The sequence below is a fragment of the Pyricularia oryzae genome, chromosome 3, assembly GCF_000002495.2.
Source record: "Pyricularia oryzae 70-15 chromosome 3, whole genome shotgun sequence".
NCBI lineage: Eukaryota > Fungi > Ascomycota > Sordariomycetes > Magnaporthales > Pyriculariaceae > Pyricularia > Pyricularia oryzae.
Window position 1 is genome coordinate 4300091 of NC_017849.1, and position 11010 is coordinate 4311100.

Sequence of the window (11010 nt, forward strand, 5' to 3'; positions counted from 1 at the left end):
ACAATTACCTATAAGGATGAAGCCAAGCTGATGAAGAAGCTGGGCAGGTGATGTAGGTGAGGCTGTTGTATATTTATATACCTCAAAATAGCTGCGTTCGGTGACTGAGCAAACGGCGGCGAGCTGATTTTTATTATTTCCCTCGCCGTCCGCTAAGCTCTGACTGAGTGCGACCCCCCTGCGTGCCTGCGCCTCCCCATGACTTTGACTTTTTTTTGCAGACAGACCCTGTCCAATAGGAAAGGAACGTGAACCAAATGTGCTGCAGGCAACCAATGTGTAAAAGGACAAGTCAAATTACAAAAGGACAAAAATCTCATGGGCAATCTTGGGTTGTTGTCGGTCATCCTTTTTTTTTTCTTTTTTTTTTTTCTTCTTCCGTCTTGTGCTTTTAACTCGACCATCACCACGCCTCTTTTCTCATCCTTCCTATGCATTGGCGTTACTGTGAAACTTGGACACCAAGAAACGAAACGCGTCACAACTAATCATGGCACTCGCTGGGGTTGGCCCGCTCCCAACGTCACGCTATGCCGGTGCTGTATGCTGTACTACCGCATCTTTTCATCGGGCGGGATTCTCGATATTCTAATGGGCCGCCGAGGACCTGTCTTTGGTGGCAATACGTCCACTGGCACTTTGGATTCCCCGCAACTGTCTTCCCATTAGAACTAGTGTGTCCTCTCGAACGGACTGTCGTTGCCCGACAGGTGCATCCTTGCCTGCACCAATACCGGAGAAAGCCAATCGGGCGAGCGCAAAGGAGAAAAAAAAACCCTTGATAGATCGTATAGGTGGCTCTGGAGCTAGGAACAAAAACGCCCTAGGAACGGTAAGCGAGGCTTAGCAAGGAGCAAACGGGATCAGCGCCGCCGTCCGTTTCTGAAGGTGGTTTGGGTGAGAGGGAACCTTGGTTTTAACGCCGCGGATCCCAAATTCGATAATTGTCTTCCAGAACCAAGTTTTGTTAAGACTGAACCTGATAGTACTCTGGTAGGTGATAACTGACGATATCCTCGGTGTTGTGTTCTTATAACGAAAAGATAGAGAATGATATCGAAGGAAAAGGTTTCAAGGTAGCGGGCTGAATAAATCTCAGATTACAATCAGATCTTGCCAGCAATTACTCAGTTTGGCTGCGGGAGTGATCTGTAAACTATTTTTCCACAAACATCGTGCATCAATATGATGCCCGCTTCAAAGTTGCACCAAGGTGTTTGCAGTTGAGCCTGCAACGCGCTAATTGCCTGCAACTCATCTCTGCTTGCACAGCACAGTCACCCACTTCAGCCAGCCAGCCAGCCTTCAAGTCCATCTCGGCAAACTTCCAAACCAGACTGGAAACACTCATCAATCCCACAAGCCTGCCCCATCATGGACGACAAAGCTGACAAAACCAAAGAAACCAAGAGGCCGAGCAGCATGCAGCAGGAGACGAACATCTCCCGCGAGTCTGGCGAGGCATTGGAGCTAAAGAGATCTCGTCTCTGCGACTTGTGGCAGGACGGCACGATCAGTGACATTGAAAAGGTGAAGAATGGATCGAAGATTCTAGAGGAACTGCTCATGGAGCCGACTCTAGGTTTGTAGTGTCCGCTACCTACCTGCACTTGTCCATTGATCGCTTCCACAGCAGTCTCAACGCGCATTCTTTTCCTGTTCTCAGCTGCACCCGACTTTTTCTTGGGTCTCCTCATCACAACTCCTTTCTCTGTCTTTATACCAGCGTTTTCGCATGCTGGAGAACGCGCTGACCATGTTGTTGCCCTGCAGACGAGGCCCAGATACGCGAGATGTACCGGCTGCTAGCCCATTCCCTGTTTGTTCAAAACCCCACTCATCACGCAAAGGTGTCCATAGTAATCTTCCAGGCAATGCTCGCCGAACGTGGACACGATGAAGTCTCCGCAGAGTTATCAAAGTATGTATTCTAATCACGTTATACCTCAATAGGCAATGCGAGTACCTAACAGCATGGCAGGATCCTTGACTCTCACCTGCAGTTCCTAGAAACGGAAGCCGGATCCTCGGCCTTCGACGCCCTTGTCAATTTGGAGCTGGAGAATCAGGGCCGGTGAAGGGAGATCCTCACGGGAAGGGACAGCGATAATGCAGAAGATGCCGGCCAAGAGAACGCTTCCAAGGGTGACGATGAGCAAGACGTCAAGGGTAGCCGACCCTATGTCAGGCGAGTGACCGAGAATCTCGGAAGCTCAAGAACTTCGCTATCGGTAAAACGAGAGGATATCAGCAGCGATGAATTGCTTAACTGCAGGCAAGGTTCTTCTCAGCTGCGATCCTTCGAATACATAGAACATAGCCTGTAGCTAGACTGATGGGCTATCCCCACAGGCCTGGAGCAGAGCTATATAATCGACATCACACTATTTGCCTTTCGAACGGGCATCCACGAGTGAGATTAAGCTAGATGCGCCTTGGAAATACCTCACAAAGTCTAAAAGTTTTGATATTAGCGAGTAGGAAGTTGATGAGTTCCAAGACGGATGAGAAACTGAATCACCCAAACTCCTCTTGAATCTGACTCGTGCGGCTTATTCAACAACAATTGGTTACAGGCCCGGTGGCGTAATGGTAGCGCGTCTGACTACGATTGAGGAAATCAGCCATCAGGAGGCTGCAGGTTCGAGACCTGCCCGGGTCGGATTCAGATCAACCGTAATTTTTGTGCTCCCCGACCTTAACTTTTTTGAATAGTCTGTCTTTCTCATTTTTTTGTTTCCACTTATTTACTTACATCTTTCCCTCTCGGATCCCTATTCCGCATTTTGTTATGCGCTGTCGGGTTGGGTTGGCGAAAGAATCTCCCGTTGTGCATATGGATTAGCGTCGGCGCTGTGTACCACCGTATGCATAGGTATGTAAGCATATTGGTAGTATGTCTGTTTGATTTATATGCTCATTTGGTCTTATAAATGCCTTATTTGGAGGTACAGTTATTTCGTCAACTACTCTTTCCCTTATATTCTCCTCGGGCTCTGGTCTGTTTGCAACGCTGTTACCCAGCTGTTTCCCCAGAACCGAGACCCGATTCAATCTTATGCCCGCTCTCGTTCCCTTCTACGTCCAAACACCTCATATACATTGCACACCCATCCTAGGCCATAGGAAGCCACAAGGCTGCAAAACGGTCCACTGCTGGATGGCTGTTACCGGCCCTTCCAATGCGCCTAGGTTTGCTTGGAGAAGTGGTGAACAAGTGAGCCAGTACACTTTCATATATCCAGCGTGTCGCCGACGCACCAAGTCCAAGGTAAATGTTTTCGTTTTGTGGATGTTTTTATCTGAGCCTCCGTATCTCTAGCCGGTGGCAAAACCATGACTCGACACTATTTACAAAAAGAATAAGGCCACCTGCCGGTACGACTTCATAATTTAAATAACGTAATACCCCACATGGTATCAAGACACCTCTGCGTCTAAACAGTTCTGATACATAAATATTCTTGGTATGCCCCTTATGGCATCGCGAGGACTTCGTTCATTGAAAGCCTGCAGGCCGTCCGGTGCTAACCGTGGCCTGAGCTCACTATAGGAAGCCCTTTCAGCACCACAACATCTATTGCCCCTGTGCAGCCCAGGAGTGCGCAGGTCATAGTGGACAGATCCATAATAAGCCTATATCGCCGGCGCATCATGTCCACGGGCATGGCAAGCTGTGATGACCATGGGACGAAGTGAATGAACCTCGTTCCTCAAGATAGTATTGCCAATAGCCTTGAGCCAACCAGGTCGATCACTTGAATGCTTTCCCAGTACATCGAATTACTCAAAATCAGTTGGTACAGGTAACCATCTGAGGTTCTTGCGAAAAATTATTAACCCGTATTTCAGGATCAAGAGAGGCGACCACCCCAGTTGTTGCGGGGCCATGTACTTGCTGCCTCTTCGCAGGGGGTTGGTCCAGTTCAGCGGGCGACTCCTCAGTGGCTTGGTTCTTTCTCGAATTTTTCTTTTGTTGCCTGGTGAGGGCAGCTCGAGCTTTTTGCTTCGAGTTTTTGAAGGTCTGGTATAGAAGCACAGTGACACAACATACGATCCTATAGGTCCGGATGTCAGTATCATCTCCACCATATCAATAGAAGAGGCTCATGAACAAGCATGGGATCAAAGGGCTGTCACTTACTCGGAAGAATCGTCTGGCCAGATAGGCGACTTAGCTGCCCTATGGGGAACAGAGGCAAGCCCGAACCACTGAATGGCTCGACATTCCAAACCATGAAGAGTGTGTTGGAGGAACTTTAGTGAGAGCCTGATAAAAGCTTTCTTCATAACCTCCTGCTGTAGAGATTGCAGCTCTTGCCTATGATGCGCATTGGAAGGGTCGGACAAGAAATCTCTCAGCTCCCGCATGAGAGCTGTGTGGTGCAAGCGACACAGGCCGAGCGACTGAAAGACTTGCTCTTTGGTAGTCTTGGCGGCTATGTTCAAGTTAGCTTTGAGAACTCTCAAGGGAAACCAGAAGAACACTTACTAAATGCCGGGATGAACTCAACAAGACTCTCAGGGTCGCCGTCAGGGCCGTCTATTCGGCGAGGCATGCAATTCTCCGAACGGATCTCCACATCACCCGGGAGTTCCACAGGCGAGATTTCTGATGGGAGCTCGAATTGGGGAGCGCCGAGATCCTGAAACGCATCGAGCTCTAGGTTCAAGTCCCAGTTCTGTAGTATGTCCGGACATGCTTGAGCGTCACGAACGAAGTCTGGTTCAGGTAATGAAAAGTCAATTGCGAGATCTTCCTGAGTAAAATCTGCCCAGTCTGGCCAGATAAGCTCCGAGTCCCAAGACACTTGGAAATCGTCGGCCAGCGTGAAGCTGTGGGTACTAACGTCTAATTGTCCTTGAGCTTGCGCGCCTTCGCAGGGTGGTGTTGGGAAAGTATGCTGCAGCTCAGGACGTTGCGTTTCAGCACTCGCAAGGGGTGATGCGGGTCCTTGAGAGACTGGCGGGGTTTGTGGAAGAGACTCCAGATTCAGTTCTGGCTGTGACACAGTGATTGGTGGAGGGCTGGGCAGAACCAACGTTGATCGCGGTGGTAGAAGCGGTGCCGGTGGTTTTGGAGGAGCCGGCAGCGTTAAACCAGTAAAGGTGCTGCTGCTGCAGGAGGCAGGTGGTGACGGTGGCAAGGTCGTATCCATAAAAGGGGAGTTCGAACCATTGCCATCATCGTCGCCGTCACCAAACAACGATGCAGAGTCAAAGTCTGCTTCGCCTTCGCCAAACAGAGAGTCGCCATCGCTATCGCAGCTTCCAACTGCGCCGTCTGTACCCAGGAACACCATGTCAGGCAGTCCTGGATTTGTCTCAATCAAAGTTCACACATGGCAGATCTCTGGATGCAACGGAGTTGCGATGCTGTCAGATAGATATTGAAAAAGTGAGGTTCCAAGTGAGTGGGTGTTGGCTTTTAAAAAAAATCGAGTTACCAGAGGAATTTGCTGCAGTGAAAAACACGTTGGGATACAGGGACTTGGCGTTACACGTGATACAGAAAGGGCACTCAAGCTTTTCGAACCGCACTGTACCGGCCTACAGATTAGGGGACAATCCAAGCAATCTTTCAACTGTGCGTGACATATGTGATGTACTGTACCGTACTAGCAGGTCGCGGCGGTGACTCCGAATCTCGCATCCTTGGACATTAGCGTTCAATGGCCGGCATGATGCATCTCTTGTCTGTCCAATAAGCAAGCAGTTGATCGCAAGACACTGCCCTCGTATGCATTTTTACCTACCTGCCTAGGTAGCTAGGTATCTAGGTAGTGTAGTACCTAGCAACCATGAAGTTGGTTCCACGTATTCCTGATGCTTTGCCATAAGCACTATTCTGCCTCGCTACTTGCCGATTCGATGTTACCTGATGACTGCTTTTCCCCCACCTCACCAGGTAGGTGCCTGGGAAATGCCTGTTGTCTTTGCGTTGGCCCATATAGACAATGGTTGGAGCGCTGGAGCTAACGCAAATTCAATGACAGCATTCAAGGGCGATGATGTAAATCGGAATGAGGGTTCTTGCATCTGTTTTTTATTTTTATTTTTTTGTCGAATCCACTAGCTGCAACCTGGAGGAACAGAAACGGTAGCAGAAAAGATCGCGTCCACCACCTTGGCTTGAGCGACGTAAACCCCAATTCTCAAGAACTTGACTAAAACCACGGAAATCATCTCTTGATGTGCCCCTCAATTCAAGTTTTCATCCGAAACAGAGCGACACGATTGCAGTACTAATTTCAATACACTCCATACCACTACATTAATTCAGTTTTGTCTGCCCGAAAATACTGAGCTCAATTCCCACGGCAATTTCTGGCGGGTTTCGCAAGTAATATTCCATCTCTTCCACTCCCCATCAATGACCTCCGACCCCGCGCCCTCGGCCTCGGCGCCAGACTCGCGCATCAACACCAAGGATGGAAGGCAGTACTGGGAGGCGGTCAACGCCGACGTCGATGGCATGCTAGGTGGGTTCCCTTACGTGACCAAGGTCGATCTTCAAGGATCCAAAAACTTCTTGGCCAAGATGGGCATAGGCAACAAGGAGGGGCTGAGGATAGTACAGTCGGCCATGGAAGGGGGCGCCGGGTGAGTCTAGTGTTTTACTCTTCAAAAATAACGAGTGAAGTTAGTCGGCCGGGCTGATAGTCGTTGTGTTTTGCGCCCAAGCATCGGGAGGATAACCAAAGGACTGCTGCTCCACGTTGCTGAGCAGGTCGACATTGTGGAACCAATCGCCAAGTTCACAGAAGGCCTTAGCGAGGTCTCTGGTGTGAGGACAGTGAGCAACATTGGGTTGGAGGAATGGACTCCACCACCTGGGATGCAGTATGATCTCGTTTGGACGCAGTGGTGTCTAGGTCATCTCACAGACCAGCAGGTGGTTGCCTACCTCGAGAGATGTAAGGCTGCCTTGGTTCCTGAGACTGGGTTCATCGTTGTCAAGGAGAACCTCAACACTGGAATTGAAGATTTATTTGATGATGTGGATAGTAGTGTCACTAGGTTGGTCCGGCTTACACCCAGAGCATTTGCTCTCGTTTTGTGACTTTGACACAGACAGCATGTTCTGACACCTATTCTAGGCGAGATGAGAAGTTCCTTGAGCTTTTCAAGGCTGCTGGGCTTCGGCTGGTGAAAAGCGAGATACAAAAAGGCATGCCCAAAGAGCTATTCCCAGTCAAGACTTATGCTTTGAGATAATCTATCTACACGGTCTATTCTGGAGCACATGGGCTGTGTGCCTTCCTGTCATTTCGCACCAAGAAAACACGGCGCCGCCTTTGGCCTGAAGTCCTTTCTTCGTACAATATCTACCAGCAACCTCTAAGTTATGCACCACGGACACCTACCTCACTGCTCAAGCTTGAACTTGTACGGATCAAGGCCCTTGACACCAACATCGATCCTAAAAAGCCCACCGTCGTACTTCTTGCTCCATTCAGGTCCTTCGTCGTCACCAGCTGTCGTGATGTACAACATGGTACCGACAAACTCGACGCACGTGATGTTGTTGGTCGGCATCTTGATGACACCCGTAACCTTGCCTTCGGGCGAGATGCGAAGCACGCGGGCCTCGCCGTAGAAGGCATGCCAGATGTTGCCCTCGGCATCGACGCGGAACCCATCGGGGCCGCCAGAGCCGTCGTGCTTGTAAAGGACGCGCTCGTTGGATAGGCTGCCGTCCTCTGGCGAGTAATCCCATGCCATGATGACACCAGCTGTTGTGTGCGTAAAGTACATGATCTTGCCATCCGGTGACCAGCCTACCGAGTTGGGGATGGTCAAGTCACTCAGGACAGTCTCTTTAGACTTGCTGCCATCGAAGCGCATCAGGAAACCTTGGGGTTGTCTAGGGTCAGCACGAAGCTCCCCTTGCACGTGCATAATCTCGACAGCTCATGTGAGAGAAAGTAACTCACCCTCGGGCCACACGCCGTTCAGATAAAAGTCGTTCATGGTGCCGATCCAGAAGCGGCCGTGCGGGTCAACGGCGCCATCGTTGCCTCTCAGGCGCTTGTCGTCCTCATCCTTGAACTTGGTCAGGTACTCATACTTTCCCGTCTTGCAGTCAAGAGTGGCCATGCCGTACTTGAGTCCGACCAGGATCTTCTCGGCCGGGTCGACGCCTTCAATGTCGGCCGTCACACCGATGGGGACGTCGATCTCGAGAGTCTCGAGAGAGTCCGGGCCCTTGTCGAGGGACACGGTGTGCAACCGGTTCTTCTTGAGATCAACAAAGCGCAGGCGGTTGTATTCCTTTTCGTAGTAGGGACCCTCGCCGAGGGCGCAATGAAGGTCGATCCACGGCTCCTTGACCTCCCATGTCTGAATATCTTGGCCCGCCATTATGCTGTTGGTCGTTGGTGCATATGCCTATTTCGTGGCTTGTCTTTTATTAATGTGCTGTCAGCACCTGCCCGGATACCTTTGAAACTTGTTCCTTTCCCACAAATTGTCGGCTATGATAATATCATAAAAGTCCAATTGCGAACCATGATGGCAACCATCTGGCCAGGCAGGTGATGGCGAAGGAGCTCTCACTTAAAAGTCTAACCCGAACCGACCGGGTTGCTGTCCCGATCCGACCAGCTTCCACTTAATGATAACGCAATGACGGGCGAGGGGCAAAATCCCCACGCAGAAAGCTAATTCAAGTGCTCCATTTTTGGCTGAATTCATCGGGGCTTTGACGGAGCAATGATCCCCGCTCAACTGTAAGTGCAGATGTACATAAAATGTTCATCTGTCCTTCTGTGTTGGCTATTGCTAACTACAGTATAAAATCCAACTACCCCGCGCTGTTGAGGGGCAATCAAATTAATGAGATCATTAATTATATGCAATTCAATTTTGTTTTCAATACGTTGATTTATCTAACAAAAATACAGCAGCAGCTCAGTCCATCTGAAAAGCTTCAAAACCACCTTTCCAAACTTGATCTGCCTCAGACCATCAAAACTTGAACAATCCGTTGTTTCGTCACTGGTTGCAAGCGACGGCTCCCGGGCCTGTACCCCGTCCCTCCCCGCAAAAGATGGCATCCATTTTGAGGCCGGGAAAATAACATGCAGAGAAAAAAAAAGCAGCGCAAGAGGGTCGGCGACCTTGGCACCAGGTCACCGGCTGCATGTGCCGCCATTCAGTTCACGCCGGGTATAATCGACAATGCTCGCCATGGCCAGGAAAAAAAGCCTTGTCCGCAACAAGGCAAGTTCCAGATCGCATGCAAAACACGAGACGAACCCCCAAAGCGACGTCTGATCGGGCCTAATACACATAAATACAACGGTTCGGAAAGGCTGTCCGTGACCTGTTGTGCACCCAGCCTGGCGGCTCCATATGGAGTGCCTTTTTGTTTCTTTTTCGATTCAATCAAACGGAAATATAAGGTAGAAAAGCTTAGAACGGTAGGCGAGAAACTGCAGCTCGCCCAACGACGGGTAAATACGGGTTTGTATTCGGGAGAATATTGCGTCTCAATTCACGTTATCTTTCTCGCTTGTTAAAAGATAAAGGAGAAAGAAAGGGTGGGAAAAGAAGAAAAAGAGAAGGACCAATCGAGTCTCAACCAAGTTTCTTGCCATCACTGGTTGAGGTCCCCGATAGTGGTGTGACAAGATCAAAAATCACGCTGCGACAAGAGAAAAGCAAGCAGAGGAAAGATGACATTGGCAAGCTGATCCGCATTGGCATTCTGCGTCAGCCCTGTCTGGGCTGAACCACACTTTGCGTATTTGTCACGCAAAAAGCGGCAGGCCACAGAGGGAAAAAAAAATAAACATACGTTAGCTTTGACCCTTCAACCGTTCCTTTTGGGTATGCAGGTCGGGACGAAAAGGTGACAGGTCAACTCACAGCCCAGCGACCTTGTATGTGTGAGATTTTTGGATGTGCGCGGTCGCGACGTTGTGGTGTCATGCCCCCTGACGTGATTGTCGACAAAGGCCAAGGGCTGACAAAGGTGATAGATCACATTTCTCTTGGACTTTTTGTAGGCCTCGGCAGGTAGTAAGGATTCAGGCTGCCGCGATTACAAGCCGACCCTCCCATCATTCATACCTTCACCAGATCAGATCTGGCAAGGCCCTGAGATGCTACGGCGCTACCCAACAACCCATCCCAAGGTGGCGGTATCCCCTGTTTTCCATCTTTGGCAGGTGTGAAGCATTTGTACCAAGTATCTGTGAGGCAAAAAAAAAAAAAAAAAAAAAAAAAACGAAAAAAAAGAGGATATAGAGCATGGTGATGGATGCGCATCCTCCAATCCAAATATCAACAAAACTCTGCATTGCTCAGCACAGCAAATAGTACCTAATGCACCTAGTCGCACATCATAGCGGTCCTATTAAGCGCCTGAACTCTTTTCTTGGCTCCGTCACCGCGGGTGCTCTTCCGGCTCGCCTGTGGCAAGATAGCTGTTATACGTGCAACTAACTAACACTGCAAGTACATGCTTTGTTATAGGCCAACGAGGACTTTATTTCTGTTTGGGCCGAGGTCTGCGGCAAGACGCAGCTACTGGTGTTGCAGTGCGGAAAGTCGTGCCCGTCAAATATCTACGGTTCGTGGTCAGGTTGGTGATCCATTCAAGAGCAGATATTGGGCCCCAAGGCTGCTCTCTCTTGGTGTGACCCCCCCACTCTGGAACGACCTGTCCCAGATTTCGAGTTTCTTTTGGTGCTTGGGTAAATCAGGGACGCCTACAGCAGCATATCGGGCGTTGTGTGCCCGTCGCATCTTTTTGATGCATTGCAGAGATTTCCTTTATACTTCGGAATATAGTATGTTCTTGGAAGGGTACCGCATGATGAACAGGGCTGGTCCATGAGAGCAGACCTCGTATCTGCAAAATCATTTGCAGCATGATATTGCGCTCTGTGTGACGGGCCGAGCAGACTAATCTCGAATTTTAAAGCAACTCTATACAAAGGCCTGTATTGTTGGTCCGTTATTATGGGCTCACTGTTCACTGTGCTACACCAGAAAACCATC

The 11010-nt window shown here is 49.7% G+C and overlaps 5 protein-coding genes and 1 non-coding gene across 6 annotated transcripts; 4 read left to right on the forward strand and 2 right to left on the reverse strand.

The window, feature by feature from the left end:
• Window positions 1–308: 308 nt before the first annotated feature.
• On the forward strand, window positions 309–2434 carry MGG_05012 (uncharacterized protein). The gene is made up of 3 exons (XM_003712468.1): window positions 309–1582; window positions 1774–1921; window positions 1982–2434. The coding sequence occupies exons 1-3, from the start codon at window positions 1375–1377 to the stop codon at window positions 2076–2078; spliced, it is 453 nt and encodes a 150-aa protein (XP_003712516.1). The 5' UTR covers window positions 309–1374; the 3' UTR covers window positions 2079–2434.
• Window positions 2435–2575: 141 nt separating this feature from the next.
• On the forward strand, window positions 2576–2662 carry MGG_20147. Its single transcript has one exon. It is a non-coding gene; the product is annotated as a tRNA-Arg (tRNA).
• Window positions 2663–4140: 1478 nt separating this feature from the next.
• Window positions 4141–5303, reverse strand: MGG_05013 (uncharacterized protein; the record flags this gene model as incomplete). The annotated part of the gene is made up of 2 exons (XM_003712469.1): window positions 4141–4439; window positions 4493–5303. The coding sequence occupies 2 exons, from the start codon at window positions 5301–5303 to the stop codon at window positions 4141–4143; spliced, it is 1110 nt and encodes a 369-aa protein (XP_003712517.1).
• Window positions 5304–5918: 615 nt separating this feature from the next.
• Window positions 5919–8472, forward strand: MGG_05014 (uncharacterized protein). The gene is made up of 3 exons (XM_003712470.1): window positions 5919–6603; window positions 6685–7020; window positions 7101–8472. Exons 1-3 carry the CDS (start codon window positions 6374–6376, stop codon window positions 7216–7218), a joined length of 684 nt encoding a protein of 227 aa, XP_003712518.1. The 5' UTR covers window positions 5919–6373; the 3' UTR covers window positions 7219–8472.
• On the reverse strand, window positions 6975–9515 carry MGG_05015 (regucalcin). Its single transcript, XM_003712471.1, has 2 exons — window positions 7938–9515; window positions 6975–7856 (listed from the first exon to the last, which is right to left on the reverse strand). The coding sequence occupies exons 1-2, from the start codon at window positions 8362–8364 to the stop codon at window positions 7369–7371; spliced, it is 915 nt and encodes a 304-aa protein (XP_003712519.1). The 5' UTR covers window positions 8365–9515; the 3' UTR covers window positions 6975–7368.
• A 419-nt stretch (window positions 9516–9934) lies between these two features.
• On the forward strand, window positions 9935–10707 carry MGG_12954 (uncharacterized protein; the record flags this gene model as incomplete). Its single annotated transcript, XM_003712472.1, has 4 exons — window positions 9935–9979; window positions 10092–10175; window positions 10483–10579; window positions 10679–10707. 4 exons carry the CDS (start codon window positions 9935–9937, stop codon window positions 10705–10707), a joined length of 255 nt encoding a protein of 84 aa, XP_003712520.1.
• Between the last annotated feature and the right edge of the window lie 303 nt (window positions 10708–11010).